Raw genomic sequence first — 22,486 nt, forward strand, 5'->3', positions numbered from 1 at the left:
CAGTACATACAGTACATACATACAGTACATACATTACATACAGTACATACATACATACATACATACATACATACATACAGTACATACATACGTACATACATACATACATACATACATACATACAGTACATACAGTACATACATACATACATACAGTACATACATACGTACATACAGTACATACATACATACATCGGCCCGTCGCCCCTGAGCACAGAATGAAGACAGTTTGCTACTTTTTTCAACTGGAGTCTTGAATTAATTTGTGCAGAAAGGATCTTCTGTCATTTACGAAATTTGGAATGTAAATGTCTTCATTTGATCTTTCATATTAGCATTCATGTTACAAAAGAAGTAACAGTTCATTGTCAACTGGAGAAATTCAGAGAGCAGTTTCTTTAAAATTCAAGTTGAACTGAAAAACATCATACTAAATATTAAATTATTCATTTTGATAAACTAACTGAGAACCAATGATTTCATTCATAAACTATTTTACTTAATTTTTCCTATTGGAATTTTATATAAATCTACCTTTTGACAGAAGATACGTGAGAACATTCAGAATGTATGGGATTTGTTTTGCAAAAGGGCGTTGCATCAGTTTGTCGTGCACAAATCTCACAGGGTTTTGTTTCAGTAATTTCTTAATGTGTGTCTTGATACACTTTATACTCCACCAAGTTAAAGAAGTACGTTATATATTTAACAATAATGTCCAGAATGGTGGATCAGGGTTTGTATCACTTATCCTTCGTTTCCAGTACCTGAAGTTAAATACTTTGGTATTCCCTCGCCGTGCTCTGCAGGGGGGCATGAAGCTGCATATGTAGGATTCTGCTGAGCTCTAGGTCATGCACCTGGGCAGAGACCACAGCACTGCAAACTGCTGCTCCGTAAATATACAACTTTTTATACTGCCACATGTGGTATCATGTCAGCTCTGATGAAACATCACCACGTTTTCAGCTGTTTGTCATGATCACAGTATGTATGTCATGCATGTTGAACTGCATTTTAACAAACCACATCTCTGAGGCGACAACACAATTGTTTTTTGTAGGGGACGAATCAGATGATTTTTCTGCTTCTACAGTAAATACGCTTTTTGTCTGTTATATTTTATGCACATTTTATATTAAGATTTTCCACCTGTGTGTGTGTGTGTGTGTGTGTGTGTTAGTCCCCTGGCATTTGTGCGGCCTACTCCGACAGGCCCTGTGTGTGTCACACTTGGGTGTAACCCTGTCAGCTCAGTTCCTCCCATCGTCATTGACAGATAGATAGCAGGAAAAGAAAGTATCAGCACCGTCCCTCAGCTACCACTCGATACACACAGGCGCGTACGTACACAAGCTGCCGACCGGACAAAATGATCGTGCTGCCACTGGCATGGACACTGTTGACAGCATCTCTGTGGACATCAGGTAAGACCACTAAGTTCCTTTCTTCTCTCAGGCGTTCTCGACATCATAACTCAGTCAGGGGCCTGTAGCGAGGGATGTGTTGTTGTCTACTCAAACCTTAGATCATAAACTTAAATGGCATCTACATTCATTAAATACAGTTCTTTCTATATTTTGTGCCAAGAGGTGAAATTAGTTTTTAATAGTCACGGAAGGTTTAAGCAGAAGTACGGCGTAGCCTTTGGTGCATTTGTGAAAACTGTAGCTTAATGGTCAAACTGCTGCGGAAGTTACTACAATTTCATATCTCAGAATTGTACAACATATACTGGTATAAGTTATTGATACTGTTGTGCAATCGCATCACTGTAATGTGTTGAATATGGATTAAAGGTACAGTGGTGATAAACCTGTTTGTGCGTTGCGGTATTTCAATTAAAAATGATATATTATATTTCTATCAAGGCATTGAAATATATTGTATTAGTACTGTGTAGCATAACTCATTGGGTAAAGATGAAATCAATTTGGTGCAATCTTAATTCGTAATTCGTGCATTTTATGTTTGTCAGAGCGAAACGATCATCCAAAGACTTGAGTACCAGTGAGCCTTAACCTTTCGCACTGGAAGCCTTTGAATTTCTGCTTATCTTTAGATATGTCATAAGTCTAGTGATTGCAACAGGTATATGCCGACCTACCTGACTCGAAAACACACAAAACAGGCATTGGAACGGATTCTAAAGATAGATGACATAGCTCCTCCACTGAAGGCATCCCTTAAACATTGCATAAATGCCAAATCAGTCTCCCAATATAGCAATTTCAAAAGGTCACCTTCACAGAGTTTGAAATACGTACAAGAGGTTTCTTCACAGTTCCGCTTCATTTCTCCTTCTTGCGACACTTTTGGTGATTGTTGTTGTGTTTCTATCCCATATTTAAACCTACGTTTGTTTCTCCTGCCTAGCTTGAAGCACAAGTACTTGTCTGTGCTTTTACAATTAGTACTTTATGTGCTAAGCAGAGAGACTGCACATGCACTGCTGTGTCTTAAGGCTTTTCCTCAAAACCTTCACACCAAATGATCGACAAGTCGGCTTGAGACATTCAAAAAGTCACCATTTTGAGATAATACACAATTCTAAGGAGTTTGGGTGTTCGGCCTTGACCGACTGTTGATGATATATGACCCGTAACTCCCATACTGGACGGTAGGAGTTGTTGAATGTACCAAACACATGTGTCCGTTGAAAACATCCCTGTATTTCCACTCCTAGGTTCGAGCCAGATCCTGCTGCAAGAACCCGTCAACACTCTTTATCCCGAGATCCTCAGTACTCAGTCTATTGAGTGCGACTGCGCTAACGGTGACTCTGTCTACTGGTTCCGCAGTATTTCCAACCACAATAAAATACAGTTCCTCGGCCAATGCAACCAGGCCAACCGTGTTAGCTATGGGAAGGATGTGAACCAAACACGGTTCATATTTAGAAGCAAGAGCACTACATCCTTTGTGCTACACATCATGAGTGTGACAGAAGAGGACGCAGGAACTTATTCTTGTGTTCTCAGTGGGAAGAAAAACACAGAAACGTGGAAGCCTGGGATTCTTCTTCGGCCGGGAGGTTTGTATGCTAAAATCCCAAGCGTTTCATTTACAGCAGTGAATACAAGTAAAATATATCAAGCAGCCGCCAGCGTTTCAGTACATCTGTTGGAATTCAGGTGGCAGGTGGAGGAGGAAATTATTTAATTGAGTTAGTGCAGATCTGTACCAAACCCCTGGTGCGTTATGAAATCTAAAACAATATATTTAAATGTATTGCACAATGAAGATTGTGACTTCTAAAGTAATTGTATGCCGCTACGTACCATGTAGCGTTCATCCAGGGGAGTTTGTCTCGCGTCCCCCCGTCTTCTTATGCTTCATACAGTATAACTCTCCACTAACTACTAGCCCATCCTTTAAAAAAAGTAATAATAGTTCAAAATGTGACGTGCTTATTGTTTTTATCTCCAGAGTTATTAGTTCTGACCAAAATCATGGAGCTTCTTAAAGTTAGTCTTGCTTCCCTGGATGCGGTCTGATACAACCACATAGACTAAGTGGATGCTTTAAAAAAAAAAAAAAAAAAGTATGTTAAGAGATGTATGCATGTAACAGGCATGCATGAGAAATATTAGTACAATATAGTTTCAACTTTTTGACTGGCTGGTGCCACCTGTCAACATGAACGCAGATTTAAAAAACAGATGAAATGAAGACCATGGATAAAAAGAAAATGACATAGTTACAATAGAAGTATGGTATATATTTAGATGTGTGTGTACAGTTTATTCATCAATTGAGCTGAAAAAGAGAAGAATCTGAAGAATAACTGTCCACTGGCCTAACCGGACTGTTCTGGAGAGTAACGCGCAGACTTACAACATACATCATGTATTTGTACTGTCGAGAGAATTCGTTTTTATGATGGATAAGATGAGAAATAGGGACAGAATAACAGAAATAATGTGGTTCTCCTTTAATCTCTCCCCTCCATAAAAGATTCTTCACATTTTCGTTTCACTGCTGTGTAGTCATCGCTTGTCTTCATGGTTGTTTGATCTTTATCTCACAGAGACCCCTCCAACATTACCACCTAAGACAAAACCACCTGTCAAGTCGGTCTGTCACTGCAAGATATCTTCACAGGGTAAATTATTATGGATTTAGTTATTAAGGAAAAAGATTGTTAAGTTTGTGGCGGTGTGTTGGTTGTTTGATGCGCTGCTTTTTACACATTTTAATTTATACATGTCTTATGATGTATAAGCACTTTTGTCTGTGTATATTGTAATGCACCAGATTGCGATGATGTAAATACAATAGAGGTAGTTTTGGACAGTAAATGTAATAACAGGTTTTATTTAAAGAAATAACCATCTAATGATTGATTATATTACCTGGTTACAATGCAACAAGCTATAATACATGTATATAAAACCATGTACCGTACATGTTTGCTCTAGATGGCTGCGGCTCCCTGGTTCTGTGGCCGTTGGTTGGACTTATTGCGGCCCTGGCTCTAGCGCTCATCTGCACACTGTACTACTTCAGCAGTGAGTATTCCTCCGGCGTGTCAGCACATTATACTCACAAATGGTTGTCAAACTCATCAGACCAATTTGAAATGTAAGAGTTAAAAACATATTTTGTTGTATCTCTGAATTGTTGTCATTCGTTTGTGCCCATTCTTGCTTATAGGGCTACCCAAAAAATGTCGGCACCGCTTTGTGAAGTAAGTAGAAACTACAAATGGTGTAAAATCTAAATATTATAATTTCAAGATTCTTTACATTTATCACCATACTTAATCTCTTTCTTTTGTCGTTCACCATTAAGGAAGCGGTAGATGACCCAAAGCAATGCATCTACGGCTTATATCTGACTCAAAGTATGAACCTTATGTGTGTCATTTTATTTATCTGTGAGCTGTGAAAAATGTTTATTGTATGTGTGATTTTTATCACTATACAAATAGTTTAGTTTAGTTAGGTGTAAAACTGTTACAGTTAATTAACAGTTTTTAAGTAAGACACAATATGTGCTAGAATCAGAGGTTGTTTATGCAGCATGAAGACTAAAAATATTTCATGCACACTAACATTGTCTCTGTGATTGCAGTGGCTGAGGTGCTTCACTTGAGCCGACATCCAGTGGAGCATGAAGGACATGAACATCTCTGAAGATCAGCTCTGCTGACAACATGCCGTGTTTATTAACTGCAAAATGTGCGCCAGTCAGAGAAGAGTTTGATGTTTTCAAGAGCAGCAACATATTGTAATATATGGATTATTTTTTTGTTACATATTTTACAAGACAGCTGCAGAGCTCCACCACGTCATCTTCTAAGCTCTGTGCTGTAACTTTACATCGATCTTTCTTTTTTTTTTTTTGTCAATATGCAGATGACATCATCATTTATCCACATGCTTTTTCAATTCAGCAGGTTTGTCATCTGTAGCTTTGGTGTTTTACATCAATATTAAATTCGAACACAACAGAGCAGTACTTTTTCTAAAAGTGTTTATTTACATTAACACATTGACCACTAAATTTGAAATATAGTATTTGCTCATTTGCTTTTTGCTCTTTCTGCTATTTATTTACGTTCTTGTCTCATAATTATTTCAAGCATTTTGTTTAAAACAACACCTTCAAGTTGATTTATCTGTGGGCATATTTCTGTTAAATCAATAAAATTGTATATTTCCAATCACAATACAGTGCTGACTCTTCTTTTTAGAGGTAATAAAAGTGTTTGTGTTTTCTGTTATTGAATGCATCTATAAACACATTTTATAGATGCAAACAGAATTGAAAATTCAGTGCCTACAGTCTATACAGCTTGCATCTATGAAATTATATATACAGGATCTATAAAATATGTACCTACAGTTAAGTACTAAAAGATCACAGGTTAATGACGCTTTGACAGCTTGTTCAAGGGCACTTTTGCAACAGCAGGAATGACCCAGGTATAAGCTTGAGGCCAAACGTTGTGTCTGTCTCCAACGACAGTTATGAAGTGTGCACAGATAACTAAGAAGTCCTGTGTTTCAAAATGTTTGTAGTGTTGACGTATATGTGTAAACGATTTATGTGCACGCGTATGGAAAAGAAGAAAAAGAGGTTCTGAAGTGGGTGTTCTACATCTATTGTCAATATCGTGTTTGGTGGAAGTTGAGTAGGTGAGTGAGGGTTCGGTTTCATCTTTACCTTTGATGTGTAAACTTGCCTCACATTCATTTTCTGTTGAACTGCCTCCAGTATGTACCAACAAGCTTTATTGTCATGATCCTAAATTATAGGCTACAACATTATTTTATAGCAGATATGTTTCATTTTTAAAAATGTTGTTTTATAAGTGTGTATCTCTTGCAGTCGCTCTCTCACACACACACACACACACACACACACACACACACACACACACACACACACACACACACACAAGCAACACACATGCACACCTGTGCGATTGAGGAGTGTGAAGAAACAAATGAGTTGGTGGTTGTTCGGGTCTCAGTGAGTGCGCGCGACCCTTTCCTGTGTGTGCTGGAGAGAGAAGAGATAGAGTCGTGTTCACTGAGATGCTATCGCTTCACTCAGCTTTGAGCTCTTCATCTAGTCTCTGAAACAAAAAGACCACAAAAATGCCACAGACTGAACCACAAGCACTGACAGAGACACAGAGCGTTACAGTTTTGAAATGAGTACAGTAGTAAAAAAACACTTTAAGGCATTTCTTGTTGCAGTGTTGCTTTATTGGATATAATACAGTATTTAAAAATACAATGCACTGTACATGATTATTAACTGTGTGTGTGTGTGTGTGTGTGTGTGTGTGTGTGTGTGTGTGTGTGTGTGTGTGTGTGTGTGTGTGTGTGTGTGTGTACATGTGTGTGTGTGTACATGTGTGTGTGTGTGTGTATTGGTAAGCAAGTGTGTTTATTTATTCATTTGTAAGTCATAAATGACTATTCCAGTTAATTATAAGAACAGTACAGTGTTGATGATGTTTAAATTAAATCAATAAAATCAAACAGCTTTGCTGCTTCATCAACAACTCTTTCTCTTTCCATTTCAAATGGTTTCCTATATGTTGTATATATATATATATATATATATATATATATATATATATATATATATATATATATATATATATATATATATATATATATATATGTATATATATATATATATATATATACATATATATACAATCAAAGCAAAGTAGACAAAGATTACATTCAGTTGCTAGCTAGACTCATTGGGTGAACAAAAGGATTGAAAAGCTTCTCAGTATAACGCAGCACAGTTCACCAGCAGAAAGAAAGCCTCCAAAAAGACAATAAAGAAAACTGAATATTATGACCTTCATGAGACCAGGGTTTATGGCAGGGCTGTTGTAAAAGACAGCTTTCCTAATAAACTAGCAACTGTGTGTACAGCATATTATTATGATTCTGCATCAACGTTTGAGGAAATCATTTATACACGTTCATCAGTTCCAGGAAACATGAATGAATGCAGATGGCAGCGGTAGATTTGTAAGACGGCTAACACAGAGGATTGTTTTCTTGTGACAGGTGTGGATATTTAAAACACTGTAGAAATAAAATAAATGTAGAAACGGCAAGCTGTACACAATATATTTGTTTAAATGTTTTTTAACAGATGCTTTAAAAAAAATGTATATTCTATTTAGTTTATAAACACTTCACTATTTACTTTTACTTTGTTTTATCAGTCTACACTAAGAAATGATACAAGAAGGCATCAGGGTTCCTCTAAAGGTGTCATGTACTGTCAATTTCAACCGAGCACATCGCAGACTAACAGAATCATAAAACAACAGAAGAGCACAAAAAGTGGCACCATAATCACATGTATCTATATCTTTACTGTAAGCATTTGTACTTTTTATTTATTTTCCATATTTCAAAAGACACTTAAAATACAATTTCACATGATAAGTTCACATATTAGCGTATGTGATAATAGACACATGAAATATGGGATTTAACATTGAAAATGTTCTCCTCCGCATTTTCTGCAAGAGATTTATAGTTTATACATGTTCGTGAATATGAATAAGAAATAAACACTTCAGAGATGCAATAAAATATTGTTTACTTCTTACGTACATTTCAAAGCTATTCCACTGGTGAGCGTAACCTTGAGTCTGTTGTTGTTGTTGTCTTGTAGCACCTTGAGATTGCTTTTAGCTATGAAAGGCGCTTTACAAATAAAAGGTATTATTATTATCATTATTAATGTTATATTACATACAGTATATTAATATACATCATGCTGTATATCAATGTCTGCAACCGTTTTACATTTAAATCCATTACATATAAATGATGCAGCATACACACCAGCAAAATAAATCACTTGATGGTATGAATAGTAAAAACGTCTGATTTCAAATATGTAAATGTAAAGCAACAATGTTTAATCGTACAAATACCGTGACACTACCATGACTATTTGTGATGAAATCATGCTGACAATATATTTTGTAATATATATAAATATGCTCATGCGTTGCGGGGTCTGTGCTCATTTTACAGTCAAAGTCACAAACTGAAGGTCCACTGGATGAGTACCCTACACGACGTGTTCGAATATGAATAATTACACATTTATTTGTTTTCAAAAAAACATATTTGTTAACCTGATTTTAGCTCTTTTAGCAATAGCCAAAAAGATACATTTGAATTATTTTCCAAAACCTACATCTACATCTATACTTCCTAACAGGAAGTATCAGAAGACATTATGAGCAAACATGCATTTGTGTACAGGCGTCTGCATGAGTTCAGCTCCATTTCCAAGCTCTGCATTTCTACTTACTCCTCTTGTTGTTCTTAGTTTCCTTTTCACAACTTCATATCCCATAATGCCGTGAACTGCCGGTACAGCAGCAGAGCAGTGATAGATGAGCCAAAGTGATGAAGGACTGGTGAATAAGCAACTGCTAATGAAGGTGCTGCTATTTTCAGATTGTAAAGATGAGTCTTCTCACTGCATTTGAATGTCAAGCTGTGCGATGCTACTGTACAGGTACTCTCTTTCTCACTGGCTTCCCCTGGTCACCCACTACACTACACACTACACACACACTACACACACACTACACACACACTACACACACACACACACACACACACACACACACACACACACACACACACACACACACACACACAGATGTCAGTTTCAGGTTGGAGACTCCCTGTGTGACTAAGATAGAGAAGCCCATGCAGGTGTGTTTGTGAGTGACTCAAACCTGAAACAGAGGAATGGAAAGGTGAAGTGGGCCAACAGAGCGTTTTGACTGGGTCTCCCTTCTAACATCAATAGAATCCCCTGCTTACTGAAAACATCATGCGAAACCTCACCCTGGTTTCTATCATGGTTTCATTTGAAATCAATGTCAAAGTAATTTATGAAAAACAAAAAACAAAGTTAAGTTAATAATCTGCGTCTGCGTTTTGAGTAAACCATGTGACAGGGTAGAGAAAAGGCTCTACAGCACAGAGAGAAAGAGACACAATATTGTCTCTTTCTCTCTGTTTGTTTCTCTTTATCTCTCTACTCCCACCCATGGAACGGAAAACTCGCCCACAGAAGAACAAAATGTCAGCACTTGTTGCCCATCACTATAAATCGGTGCATTTACTTTCCATCACTGAAAAGGAAATAGGACGGGCCCCTGAGTTGCGCCACAGCTGCGGTAGCGCTCTCAGTTCATCTGAATGGAGTTTCACTTCCCTAACACTGTTAGACAAGCTTTCACATGAAGTGACAGATGACATGATGCTCGATTGGGTCATTAGAATAGGCTGGTGGTGGCCTAGTAACACAACACCAGATGGTTGAGAGCTCAATACTGCCCCTGGAGTTCACTGTAGGTCGCTCTGGATAAGAGCGTCTGTTAAATGACCTGTATTGTAATGTAGGTGTTGCTAGGGTAGAAGCTATGACCTTTGGTTAAAGAAAAAATACTTTTTTAAAACCTGGGTCCTATTTTCATCCCTATTGATTGTGCTAAGATCTTTTCTTACAGCTTTACACGGGCCACAAGCCGTCAGGTTTAAAACATGTTGAGTTATCCGAACAAAGTAGAAGCAGTTTTGTGAATCATGATTCAGTGATTTACTGTTTAATCAATGATAGAGCTATAAATAAATGTTGCTGCTATTTAGCAGTTAAACTGTTCACGTAGCCACAGTGAATGTAACACTGCATGATAACGTACTTACACTGGGTGTCGGGTGTGGAAAGCCGAGCAACACAGAAGAAACTTTTTTAATTTAGCATGTCATTTACATACTTTGTCATTTTTTGATTATTGAATGCGATTCTACAATTTGACAGGTTTATTTCAGTGATACCTGTCGGAGTGAATCATTTAATTAATAATTACTACTTAAAGTACATTCTGCAGGCCTACCTCACTCTACCTTTTGTCTTCTGAACACAGGAAGCAAACCACACACACCAGCAGGCAGGCAGGTGTGTGTGCTTACATTTGCTGTGTGGTCAAACAGCAAATCTAATGTATGTCTGCAGCCAGAATATGAGATCAGTGCACTTTGTTTTGCACTTGTGTGTGTGGGGGGGGGGGGGGGGGGGGGGTAGGGGAGAGAGCATGTTTTGTGCGTGCGTGTATCTGTGTCTGTCTGCAGCTAATCTCACATACTACTGGACCCTTCGTCCTGATAAATTTTGCGCACATTTATTTATTTACTTGTGGTTGCAGTAATTTACAATTTAAAAAAAACAACTATTTTATTGACTGCTGACTCCTCTTAACCGGCCGGTAGGGCCCGCAAGTGATTAACTACTGCTTCAGTGGCAAAAAGGTATTTCTGGCAATCAGGTAAAAAACAAGCCTCACCTGCTTGTTGCCGGCCACATTTTGGCCTCTGATGTGCCTCAAAAACTGACATTGATCGTTTGGTCACACTTTGAACTGGAGAATCTGCAGAATAATTCCATATCAGATGTGTTATGATCCACTGAAGTTGGGCAAGATACGAGATGAATTACATTACAGTTAAGCTGACGCTTTTGTCCAAAGCGACGTACAATAAGTGCAAACAACCATGAGGACACAACTCTGAGCAGCAAGAATCTTGCAAGTACATTAACTTCAAACAGGTGAAATCATTTATGTGCAGAACAACAGCTTCAAATAAGCCAAACCAAAGTGAGCGAGCTGGGGTGTATGGTTCGACCATGGTCTGGATGTAGGAAGGGCCTGATCCATTCACAGCACGGCAGGCCAGCACCAGAGTCTTGAAGCAGATTCGGGCAGCTACTGTTAGCCAGTGAAGGGAGCGGAGGAGCGGTGTAGTGTGGGAGAACTTGGGTAGGTTAAAGTCGGGCTGCTGCATTCTGGATGAGCTGTAGAGGTCGGATGGCACATGTAGGCAGTCCAGCCTGGAGGGAGCTGCAGTAGTCAAGGTGCGAGATGACAAGAGCCTGGACAAGAACCATGCGTCGCCTTCCGGGTCAGTAGGGGACGTATGAAGGGATGAATAAATCCCTGACCGTATGGGAGCCTGGAGGGACAATTGAGTGGTATAAAACTCTTCTTTCCTTGGGAGGGGAGATGGAGATACACCCGGTGGAGATCTGTACTCCATTTTTCTATTTTACCTTGTGGTAATCTTATCAGACCCCTCTGCCACAGTGACACCCCTCTACTTGTCTTTCAACTCTGTTCAGATCCATTACACGTGTGACTACAAGAAGACATTTCACCAGGAAGATCAACAAAAAGCAACTTCTGGAATTCCAAAGGACTTTCTCGATCCTTTGGAGGCTCCTCCATGTCATATCAAAACCAGGAGGGAGGTCACAGTCAGCTGCAGAGCGGAGGCCCTGCCGCCCGAGGACACTGCAGCAGGCACATTTTTGCCTACGTTGGTTATAAAGACGACTCTATTGAAATTCATACTTCTTGAAATTCACCATTTGATTTGTGCCAACACAGTGCCGAGTTGTGTTTGCGTAAGGTGGGCTGCTACACAGACTCTTCTTAAACTTCTTTCAGCCTGCATCCTGTGCACTGCTGCGTTTGTGTGTCAGAGTTGCTGTTCGATGCTTCACACTAGTGGCAGAGATGTAGAGAGCAGATCGGTGGGCTGCACTAAAAAATGTTGTGCAGACCACGACCGTGCTTGCAGAATGTCTCTGCAACGCTCCGTTGCAATCAGCCCATTTGACACAGCAGAGAAGAAAGTTACAGCTGGGGCGTGGTTTGATATCTCGCTAAATTATCTCCCAGCAGGCTCCAACAAACACCACAAAGACGTGTTTAGCAGCTTTTGTCGTCTGCAACATTAAAATGGACCAAAAGTGGATTCTGGTGATTCTGGTGTTTTGTCAAAGTAAGTTTAACATGAATATTTAAGTCTTTTCGAGACTGTGTGGCCACCTCACAGTGTGCTCTGGTCTGTTTCTTATCGTCTTTTGCTTTTGGTTACCTGAAAACAGAGAGGTGGATGATAGAACCGCTCTCATTGTATCACATCTTTCAGAAATGACTTCAGGAGCTGGTGAAGACAAAACCGTAAAGGAAGGGCAGCTGGTTGAAATCAACTGTGCGCTTCAAGAGAAAGGCTCCTTGGTCATCTGGTTTCGACTTCTGGACACATCTGGCATGGAATTCATTGCATCTTTCAGCAACAATGGCATGCCCAAGTACGTCACAAACTCCTTCTCCAAAACCTTCAGTGAGTCAAGGATTCAGCAAGATGTCCTAATACTCCGCTCATTCAACACAATTAGTGACAGCGGCGTTTACAACTGTGCGTCTCTCAAAGGCAATGAACTGAAATTCGGCATAGCAACCCGACTGGTCATGGGTGAGTTTTGTTTTTCGTGCATTTTTATCGAATGATGATATGATGGATGATTTTCATTATCACCTTCTATCACATCTTTCTTTTCCCTTCAGAAAAAGTTGAAGTCGCAGTAGATAAAGCATCGCAGGCCACCAATCTAAATATCTGCACGACTGCCACGCCATGTGTTTGTAACAAGCAAGGTAAATGTTCACGATCACATTTGTGTGTAGTGAGATCCTCTCATCTTCATTATGTATGATGCTGGTGGTAAATGCTTCGCAGGGGAAACCAGTCCTCAAATGTTTTGTACTCCAATCATCCTGGGCCCACTGGCCGGCGGCTGTGGCCTTCTTCTTCTACTCCTCATCATCACCGCCGTGTACTGCAACCGTAGGTTCATCCGATATCTAAACCTCATGAAGACAAGCCTTTATGTAGCCATTTTGTTACATGTTTACTATGCAGTCAATACATTTCTGTGCTTTGGAAAGCAAAGAATATTAAATCAGAATTTATTTTCTTCTGCTTTTTTTCGATTTAAAACGTGGATGATCTTGCTGTAATGGATGTGCAATGATTTACAACATTTTTAACACTTGATTTGCTGTAGAGATAAGGACACGGAGATGCCCACACCATTACAAAAGAAAGTAAGCTATTTTTTTATTTTATTATATTGTCTTTCCATTCAGGGCCATAGCATGACTTTTAGAAATACTGAGGCCGCCCCAGACACCAGAATGAAAGTAAAATATTTATTTATTGAGTAAGCTGTAAAATTATATTTTCTGCAAGTTCTACAATTTATTAGAAGTAATTTCAAGGAAATAAGAATGAATTAAAAAAGTACCAAATTCTTTCCAGTACTGTTCTTAGGAAATGAGAAATTACACGTCTGTAAAATAAAGTGCTTTTCAAAGCCTTTTCCATACCCCCAGGAATATTAGTAGAGAAATACTGAATTATTTACCTATTTATTTATTAAATATAGTCTCACATCTGTCGTAAATAAATTCAAATGTAAACATATTACGGGAGACGTGACCTCAGTTTCTGCAGTTGTAGCTGCGGCGCTGCGTTCCCTTTGTGATTCCATTGTGACCACAGAACTGAGTACTTGAAATAAGCTATTTATTATTATTATTATCATTATTATTCATTTTAAATATCTTCTTTATCTCACACAGACCGCGGGTGGAGGCTCCTGGAAAACAAATGATGACCAACAGACATGTTTAATCTAAATGGTGTCATTTCATTTCATTTCTTTAAACAGCAAATATTTCACAGCGTTGTTTTCCTGCTGAATGAAGTTTAATGACCATCATGATGAATATTTTGCTGCCAACTTAAAAGGTTCTTATTGATTGTGATAGGCAATATCAAAAGTGTTTGAGGATTCAATGTATCAAATGCATTCATAGATCCTTATCGCCAAAATACAGTTTTAAGTGCATCGTGGTTTGATGGACGATAAAGCTTCGCTGTCACATTCTGAATCAACATTTAATGAATAACGTGAAATGAAATGTCTGTTTATCCCCATGACTGTTGATAATAATAGAAACCACTGAAGTCCTGAGAATATTACAAGTAAGCAGATTTATGTTTGTTTTAAAATTAATGCAAATATTGTATTGCACTAATTTTGCTTTTGTAAATAGCCAAAGATCATTTTAAACAGTTTCTTCTGCGTAGTCTCCCTACGTTGAGTTTTATATTACTGTACCTTCCTTTAAGGTTGGGATTTAAACATTTTTAAACTGGAACTTAATTTTCCTTTAGCTTGAAAACATTTAATAACTGCAGTTAACGGAGGATAACTTGAAATGTTTTGATAATTTCTTTAATCAAGTCAATTTCTCACAATTCAAATTTCTGTGGTTTGAAGGTAATGAGACATTTTTCTTTCTTTTGTTAAATTGGATGTACAGTATTTTAGAATTATCCTTCTTTCTGAGTTTTTGTAACTTGAAATATTGTAAAAAATAAATAAAATATATTATCACTAAATGAATAACCACGTTTATCTTTATTCATGTTTTGTATTTTGTTTTTGCACAAGAACTTATTTGCATCCCCATCAATCATTCAGGGTCTTGGCGCAGAAATATAAAGTTTTACATGTTTGGCTGTAAGCTCCTCCGAGTCAAAAGGAAGTGAGCTTCTACAACTGCATGCAGAGTAAAAAACCAGTAAGCCGGGAGTAGAGAAAGATAAGAAGAAGAGGAGATTCGGCTCCCGTTCAGTGTTTATTAATTTCCTGCTGTATTTTTCCACATATTAAGGCAGTTCATGTTCGTTTTTGTTTCTCATTTTAGGCACAAATCGAAGAAACCAGACTCTACATACGGCAACGACAACATTCAATTTGTTTTATTTATTTAATTAGCATTCCCTCATCTAAAATACCTCTCATATCTTTTGAATCACAACCACACAAAACCTTTGACATGGAAAAAACACATTTGGGCAGTATATTGATTTTTGACTTTACAGTTGCAAGCCCTTTCTAAATTATACAGTGTTTTGTAGAGCAAAACTCTTTTTTTTGTTTAGAGTATACAAGCAAGGGCATTTCAACCCGTTTGTATCCACCTCAGTTCACTAAGTGCACTTCTGGACACCAATGTTTGGCAAATGTTTTTTCTACAAGGCCAAATACATACAAAAGACCCTTCTTTTGACATATTTCTCTAGAGAAAGTTAAAGGCATTTGCAAAAAGCTCTTTGATACAGAATTAAGAAGAACACCTCCATATATTCACTATGTGCTGTCCAAAATATAAGCAAACTAAGCTGTACACTAGTGTCTTAATGGCATCCAACCCGATCATAATAGAAAACTTGGCTTATCTGTGTACATCGAGATTGCACAAACATCCTGATATTCTACACCCACTACGTACTGCTCCTCCCACGCAAGCCGACGGTCACCACTGCTCCCACCAACCTCACAACACCACCAGGTTTAGACAAGCAGTGTGTTGTGATATTAGTGCATCACTGGAAAAACTGTCAGCTGAGATGTACATGCAGGACTCTGACGGGCAGCGCCTTTCTTTCCTCAGCACGCTCAACCCCCCAACCACAAAACTAAAGATTTTAACCTGACTTAATCTCTCTTTCCCTCCTTTCTTTGTCATAATTTCATTCTCCATCTTGTTTTAAAAAGTATTTTCCACAGAAAACCAAAACCTTCTCATCCTTAAATACATGTGAAACCGAGCAAAAAAGGAGCTGCATGCAGAGATGTGTGTGTTGTGTGTGTGTGTGTGTGTGTGTGTGTGTGTGTGTGTGTGTGTGTGTGTGTGTGTGTGTGTGTGTGTGTGTGTGTCTAGTTTATCTTTCATCCAGTATACATTCTCGACGATTTAGAAAAAAATAGAATCATTATCCAGAGAGCAGCTCCCTCACTGATGAGTCCCTTTGGCCTGGAGGACATATTGCACCGACAACCTGCAACAGGTGACACATTTAGGAGTCAGTTATTATTATTATTATTATTATTATTATTATTATTATTCGTCAATGTTGACCATCTTTTATCAGGTAAAATGATGCAAAAGCAAAACAAACCTTACCAAGTGGTCTATCTCTTCCCTTCCTTCTTTGTAGATCTCGGCACAACGTCGGAGCTTTGCTGAGCGGGCAGCTGTTCAGTGGGAGACGGCTCCTCTGCTTGGTGTTTCTGAAATGCAAGGTTAAAGTTAAAAGATATATATAGAAAGGAAAGGAAGGAGAAGCGCCTTTGCATGCAGTCATTCTACAGATTGGATGTAAATATTTGGGGGAATTAAAAGAGACAGGAGCGTGCATCCCATGCAACTTCGTGCAGGCTCCACAGATGGAGGTTTTTGAGAGATTTGTTTCAATCATAAGCGTACAGATTCATTTTGTCCATTATCGTGCAAATCCAACAGAATTGTTTGTCTTCATGCAGCAGGCAGGTTGCTTACTTTAGACTTTGACTTTGACTTGCTCTTGCCCTGTAACAAAGTTGACACCTTGGTTAGGCTCAACAACTCATCGCTGCTCGAGGAGGAAGTGCCCACTGATACAGTAAATGTTAGTAGATAACCAGTAGAGGGCGCCAGGTAACAATGAAAGCTAAAAGTGCCGAACATCAGTATACATGAACGGCTTTTATTCCATAGCAAGGTTTTTACCATTATATGTCAAACTCTACATTTTGCTGTATCAGTAATGCCAGCAGATGGAGCGATCTCACACAGTTCTTATTTTACCTTTGGTTTGTCTGTAGGTTTGAACTCTGGGACATCTGGGAGCAGAGTGCTAGACAGGGAGTCCAGGACAGCACCAGTCATTGGCTAGGAAAGAATAATACATACATTAAATGATAAGCAAACTTATCAAACATGATCATCTCATAATGCATTCATTTACTAAACTAATGCAGTCGTTTAAATTAGAATCTGAAGCAATTCTGCATAAATAAATGTCCAGCTTTCAATCGCTAATTTCATGGTGGAACAATAACTATTACACACACTACTCCTTACATTGCTTGATTTTATGAATTGTTTCTTTTTCTTTATAATCTCCTTTTTACTTGACAGTTGGGAATATTGTCTTTGTTACACTCATGCAAATCAAGCCTATTGAATTTAATTGGTAAAGGTTGTATCTAAAAACAGCAGAAAATACGAAGCAAGCATTTGTTTGAAGTGATCTCTGGGAAGGACTGAAACATGACAGCACATCACATGTGACCATAATAGGCCTTGTTCACAGCAGACATTATGATTGTCATAAAAGGACGATCTACAAATATTAACTGTGGCTCATAAAGTGTCCCGGGTAAGCCATTCCACCGAGCCAGCATGCACATGACCTGTCTCACCTAAATGAAATGTGCTTTTTCTCACAATGTCAAAATGTTTATCCGTGTTACCTTCAGGGGCTTTGAGTCCAGCACAGGAGGTTCCAGCTTTGTTGTGGCAGCAGATGATGCGGCGGGTGCAGCGGGCTTGGAAGCAGCGGCACCGAAGTCACTGGACAGCAGGTCCATGGCTGTTTTATCATCCATAGTCTTCTACAGAAAGACAGGAAATAAAACGATCTGCATGTGGTATATACACAGTGTACTTTATAGCATCTAACAGTGCTCGTCTGTCTCCTGTCATATTCTGTGAGTGTGTGTGCATTTTTACCCCCTTGGGTGGTGCAGGTGCTTCTCCCATTTCCTTTCAAATGAAATTGACAAACATTAGAAACAGTAAAAGTACTACCACAGTATATACTGTAAACAAGCAGGTCCCCGTCACCTTCAAATCAACCCCCTCATTCAAAGTTTAAGGCAATTACTCAGCAAAGCCAATGTCTCCTTTATTTATTACATCTTACATTTCATTAGTTAAAAAATGTTTCAATCAAGCTCACAGCAACCGCTTACTAAAACGTACATTGTTGTTTAACAAGGCTAAATGTTTACAGCCAGGCTGTTGGGCTTTATGATTTATTGTCTGGGATACACAAATGTCTGTACAAACAGTAACAGAGGGAGTACTAAGACTTGTGTTACCTTAGTGGGTCGATACTCTGGTGGCAGAGAGTCGTCTCTCTCCCCCATCTTAACCAGCCTTTCTTCAACAACCTTTTTCTCCTGCAACAACCAGACACATCAGGACAGATGAAGTGACTGGCAGACCTTTTTGAGCACAAATTTTAAAAAGAATTCTCTCCCGTGCTGGATATGCTCTTGAATGCACGCTGGGTACCTTGACAATGTCTTTGGCAGGAGGTGGGACGGGCTGAGGGGCGGGTGTGATATCCTTCAAGGTGTCTGACAGAGCATCCATAGCATTGTCTGCTCCTGGGTACAGCTGAGTGCACAAACACAGACAAAAAGATTCTGATCATGCAACTGCAGCATTATAGAGTCCAAAAAGGCTTGAGTTGTACGTGTGTTGGGCTTACCTCTGCGGCAGTTTCTGTGGGAACACAAACAGCGGACTTCACCGTTGGAGCGGCAGAGGAGGAAACAAATTCTCCCGCCAAGGCATCCAGAGAAAAGTCTGCAGAGGACTGAGGGAGTGACAGAATGAAGTGTCAAAAATGTGCTTTTGAGTCTGAATTTCAAATTGTAATTACTTCTATTGGACTTTTTGCATCACATTGTTAGGGCTTTAGTAAAAGGTGCTAGATCCTCACTGTACCTGTGCAGGAGGAGCCGAGGGGGTAATGACAGGAGCCTGGACAACAGGAGCTGATGAGGACTCGAAGCCTCCAGACAAAATGTCCAGAGCATCACCAGTACACATGGTGGGCTGCAGGAGGAGGGGGAAATTAAGGGAAATGATGATTTAAATATATTAATGGGACACAGTTTTAAGGTGAAATATAGTATAGTGTTTTTCTATGGTTGAAAAAAATCATTGCCGAAGAAGGAACTTCATAATGTTGATCTCCAACAAACAATCAGTACATCTAAGTTTCAATTAGAAGTGAATTTGTCTCACCTCAGGTTCAGGAGCAGGCAGTTTTTTGAGTTGTTCCTCATTGAACCTGTATTCTGGAGCAATTGAGTCGTCCCTCTCTCCCACAAACACACCCTTCTTCTTCTTGTGTTTGTCCTCCTGTGAAAAGAGAAGAAGGAACAACCATTACCTGGTGGGAACATTATTTACTGCATACAGTATAAGTGCACAAGAGCATGGTTTTGCAGATCTACTTAAGCAAACAGAGACAATGCAGACAATTACAGCAGTGTTAAATAAATGTTCATTTAAGTTCAGCAATGTTGTGTCTCATTTGCTATTATCAATAAATTGTTGTATTTTATCAGATGCAAAAAATCTCAGCAACAATATATCGGCATTGGCCATTAAAAAACTCGACCGATCGACCACTACGATGTGTATCATTGATTTATTTCGTACCACATCTTAAGGCAACAAAATCTTGTAGATGACGCCAAACAACAGTGTGTGTTTTGGGAGTGAGCACTTTGGGTGTTTATGCGTGTCCCTTACCGAGACGATGTCCTCAGGTCTGAGTTTGGGGAGTTCAGGTTTTGGTTTGTCTTCTGGCAACGTGTCACTGAGAGCACTGAGAGCATCCAGAGACAGAGAGCCCCCCTGAGGAGAGAACAGGAGAGGAAGTATATTATGCAACTGTGATAGTGTTGATGGTAAATTAAAGCTAAACAAATGTAGTTGAGTAGAAAGATAATTTATCTTTCTATGTGTGCAGTTGAAACACATATAAAATAAATATATAGTAGAAAAATAAGCATTTCAGAAAAAAGTATTTTTGCATGCTCACAGTTACCTGATTGGGTTTTGCTTGTGGTGTTCGTCCATGGAGGACATCAACTGGCCTGTGCTGTTCCAGAGGACAAACCGTTTTCTACAGGAACACAGGGACATACAGTGGGACATGTAGACTGAATAAGGCAATGGGATGACAGAGAACACAAGGACAGGCACGCATAGCTGAGAATACAGAATCATTTCCATGTATTATATTCACTAAGAAACACACACACACACACACACAGACCAATAGTTTTACCTCTGGGGTCTTCTTGGTGGGAGGAGGGACAGGTGCCTGAAGTCCAGAAGTTTTAGTTGAAGACACAAAATCTCCAGAAAGGAGATCCAGAGCTGACAAATCTTCTACTTTGGTCTGGAAAACAGAAACAACAGCTTTCAGCGATAACAAACTAAAGAAATGGGGAAAAGCAGTAAATCCTGACACGAAACCAGGTCTTAAAATAAAACAATAGTTTGACATTCTAGTAAAATACACTTGTGGCTTCTTGATGATAGATGTTAGATGAGACACACTCACTCTGTGTGATAAATATGAGGCTAGGAGACGATTAGCTTAGCTTAGCATAAAGACTGGAACCAGGAGGAATGATGGAATTATTTATCTGTAGGCCTACATCACCCTGAAGGTTTTGGCTACAAATATCAGTAACTGATCCAGACTGTAGGCCTACCTGTGTAGGAAGAGGCACGGGGGTGATGACAGAAGCCATGACAGCAGGTGGAGGACCATAACACACAATTAAAGTGTCCTCATGTTTCTACACCAGACAAGAGGGATGATATCAAACTTTATATTAATAGTTAGTCGATTAGAAAATGGTAGAATGCTTACTTGCTACACTAGGACGGTGGATATGCCAGGTATAAACAACATCATGTTGGCGTTGCTATTGTGAGCATGTTAGCGTGCTGATGTTAGCATGTAGCTCCAAGAGCCACTGTGCCAAAGTACAGCCTCACAGAGCCCCTAGCAAGGCAGGAGACTCTTATTTGTTTTTTTGCAAATCTGCATGCTGCTTTATTGCTAGTAGTTCCTGTTCACACCTGGATTACTTTGATACTTTAGAAAGAGCCTGAATGATACGAAGATCTGAAGTCATACGAAGCATAAGAAGTCTTTTTTCTATGACGTCCAAATGAAAGGACATCAAGTCCATGATATTGACTTTTTTAACCCTTAATGGACAAAGGTTATCAGCATTACTAGTGGCTCGACCAGCCAAAAGACCGGCTGTACTGTGGCAGTAAAAGAATAAATACAACTTACACACACACGCGGTTTTGGTTTTCTGTGGAAAATATGAAAAGACTTTTTAAAACAATAGAGCTACACTGTACCTGTGCTGAAGGAGCCTGGACAACAGGCGCTGCTGAAGAGTCTGTGAAGTCTCCAGACAAAAAGTCCAGAGCCTCACCAGTACCAATGGTCGGCTGCATAAAGAGGGGAAGAGGGAAACAAAGGAACGAGAAATAAATATATTGTATATCATTATCCTGTCATTACAGTACAGTGATACTTTTGGAGCTTTAAAGTGAATTTGATCCCGTCTCACCTCAGGTTTAGGAGCAGGCAGTTTTTTCAGTTCGTCCACATTAAACCTGTATTCTGGAGCAATTGAGTCGTCCCTCTCTCCCACAAACACACCCCTCTCCTTCTTGTGTTTGTCCTCCTGTGAAAAAAGGAAAAGAGGAGGATATAATAATGCCTGGTGAGTCTTTCTGTGAGGGGCTGACACAAATGCTAGCGATATGTGAACAGCTGGAGGCTTTCTGCAGTCAAAACACTGTGAACTCTGTGGTGTGAGTGTTTGTGCTCCTACCGAGACGATGTCCTCAGGTCTGAGTTCGGGAACTTCAGGTTTTGGCACGTCTGCTGGCAACGTGTCACTGAGAGCGCTGAGAGCGTCCAGAGAGAAGTCATCCTAAAGAGAGAACAGGAGAGTGTGCTCTTACTGATCTGTCATATATATGTCATTTATAGTTTAACTAGTGAAATCTCCCACATGAAAGGCAACTTGTAGAAACACAAGAGAGGGAAATAAAAGCAGGGGGGAAACTTCCTGCATCTCACCTGACCAGTCTTGCCTGTCAGTGAGGTTCGTTCCAGCAGCAGTATTCTCTACTTTGACTTGAAGACTTTGACATGCAGTGAAACTGGACTGAACTTTCTACACCAGACAACAGGGATGACATCAAACGTTATATTAATTTATTAGTTTTTTCCACAAAAGTATCTGTAGTCCAATTTATACCAGAGGTGTGTGTGGCCTACAATGGCATTTAGTTTACTGCCATTGTTCATTTAACTTAAAACCACCTGAACCGCTGTGATTTTAGCAATGCTAACAACATGGCAATACAGATG

General features: G+C 39.3%; 3 protein-coding genes across 41 annotated transcripts in view; 2 read left to right on the top strand and 1 right to left on the bottom strand.

Moving 5' to 3' along the window:
- Positions 1-1,294: 1,294 nt before the first annotated feature.
- Positions 1,295-5,673, top strand: cd8b (cd8 beta). The gene is made up of 7 exons (XM_029432116.1): positions 1,295-1,426; positions 2,686-3,033; positions 4,030-4,104; positions 4,421-4,510; positions 4,656-4,689; positions 4,794-4,845; positions 5,076-5,673. Exons 1-6 carry the CDS (start codon positions 1,372-1,374, stop codon positions 4,801-4,803), a joined length of 612 nt encoding a protein of 203 aa, XP_029287976.1. The 5' UTR covers positions 1,295-1,371; the 3' UTR covers positions 4,804-4,845; positions 5,076-5,673.
- Positions 5,674-12,191: 6,518 nt separating this feature from the next.
- Positions 12,192-14,840, top strand: cd8a (CD8a molecule). Its single transcript, XM_029432031.1, has 6 exons — positions 12,192-12,364; positions 12,515-12,841; positions 12,934-13,023; positions 13,106-13,213; positions 13,434-13,473; positions 14,011-14,840. Exons 1-6 carry the CDS (start codon positions 12,322-12,324, stop codon positions 14,060-14,062), a joined length of 660 nt encoding a protein of 219 aa, XP_029287891.1. The 5' UTR covers positions 12,192-12,321; the 3' UTR covers positions 14,063-14,840.
- Positions 14,841-15,188: 348 nt separating this feature from the next.
- The window catches only part of cast (calpastatin), a 35,872-nt gene continuing 28,574 nt past the window's right edge, over positions 15,189-22,486 (bottom strand). For 32 of the 39 annotated variants that reach the window (XM_029430926.1, XM_029430943.1, XM_029430949.1 and 29 more), the window contains 18 exons: positions 21,942-22,043; positions 21,675-21,791; positions 21,460-21,552; positions 20,793-20,879; positions 20,360-20,473; positions 20,117-20,194; positions 19,819-19,923; positions 19,306-19,422; positions 19,003-19,113; positions 18,764-18,871; positions 18,565-18,669; positions 18,369-18,449; positions 17,998-18,030; positions 17,739-17,879; positions 17,071-17,154; positions 16,783-16,812; positions 16,408-16,514; positions 15,189-16,282 (listed from right to left, as the gene is read on the bottom strand). In XM_029430926.1, the coding sequence (XP_029286786.1) occupies positions 16,416-16,514; positions 16,783-16,812; positions 17,071-17,154; positions 17,739-17,879; positions 17,998-18,030; positions 18,369-18,449; positions 18,565-18,669; positions 18,764-18,871; positions 19,003-19,113; positions 19,306-19,422; positions 19,819-19,923; positions 20,117-20,194; positions 20,360-20,473; positions 20,793-20,879; positions 21,460-21,552; positions 21,675-21,791; positions 21,942-22,043 (1,605 nt within the window). In that variant the 3' untranslated portion in view covers positions 15,189-16,282; positions 16,408-16,415. Of the gene's footprint in view, positions 16,283-16,402; positions 16,515-16,782; positions 16,813-17,070; positions 17,155-17,738; positions 17,880-17,997; positions 18,031-18,368; positions 18,450-18,564; positions 18,670-18,763; positions 18,872-19,002; positions 19,114-19,305; positions 19,423-19,818; positions 19,924-20,116; positions 20,195-20,359; positions 20,474-20,792; positions 20,880-21,459; positions 21,553-21,674; positions 21,792-21,941; positions 22,044-22,486 lie in introns of all 39 variants that reach the window. The other 7 variants (XM_029430916.1, XM_029430937.1, XM_029430919.1 and 4 more) reach the window with 7 other exon arrangements.

The sequence above is a fragment of the Cottoperca gobio genome, chromosome 5, assembly GCF_900634415.1.
Source record: "Cottoperca gobio chromosome 5, fCotGob3.1, whole genome shotgun sequence".
Classification (NCBI taxonomy): Eukaryota; Metazoa; Chordata; class Actinopteri; order Perciformes; family Bovichtidae; genus Cottoperca; species Cottoperca gobio.

Excerpts from the sequence above, each read along its gene's own strand:
- cd8b (XM_029432116.1), top strand. The coding sequence starts at position 1,372 with ATGATCGTGCTGCCACTGGCATGGACACTGTTGACAGCATCTCTGTGG. Across the intron at positions 1,427-2,685 it reads AGCATCTCTGTGGACATCAG|GTTCGAGCCAGATCCTGCTG; the intron begins GTAAGACCACTA and ends TTCCACTCCTAG. Across the intron at positions 4,511-4,655 it reads CACACTGTACTACTTCAGCA|GGCTACCCAAAAAATGTCGG; the intron begins GTGAGTATTCCT and ends TCTTGCTTATAG.
- cd8a (XM_029432031.1), top strand. The coding sequence starts at position 12,322 with ATGGACCAAAAGTGGATTCTGGTGATTCTGGTGTTTTGTCAAA. Across the intron at positions 13,024-13,105 it reads ATGTGTTTGTAACAAGCAAG|GGGAAACCAGTCCTCAAATG; the intron begins GTAAATGTTCAC and ends AATGCTTCGCAG. Across the intron at positions 13,474-14,010 it reads CCACACCATTACAAAAGAAA|ACCGCGGGTGGAGGCTCCTG; the intron begins GTAAGCTATTTT and ends TATCTCACACAG.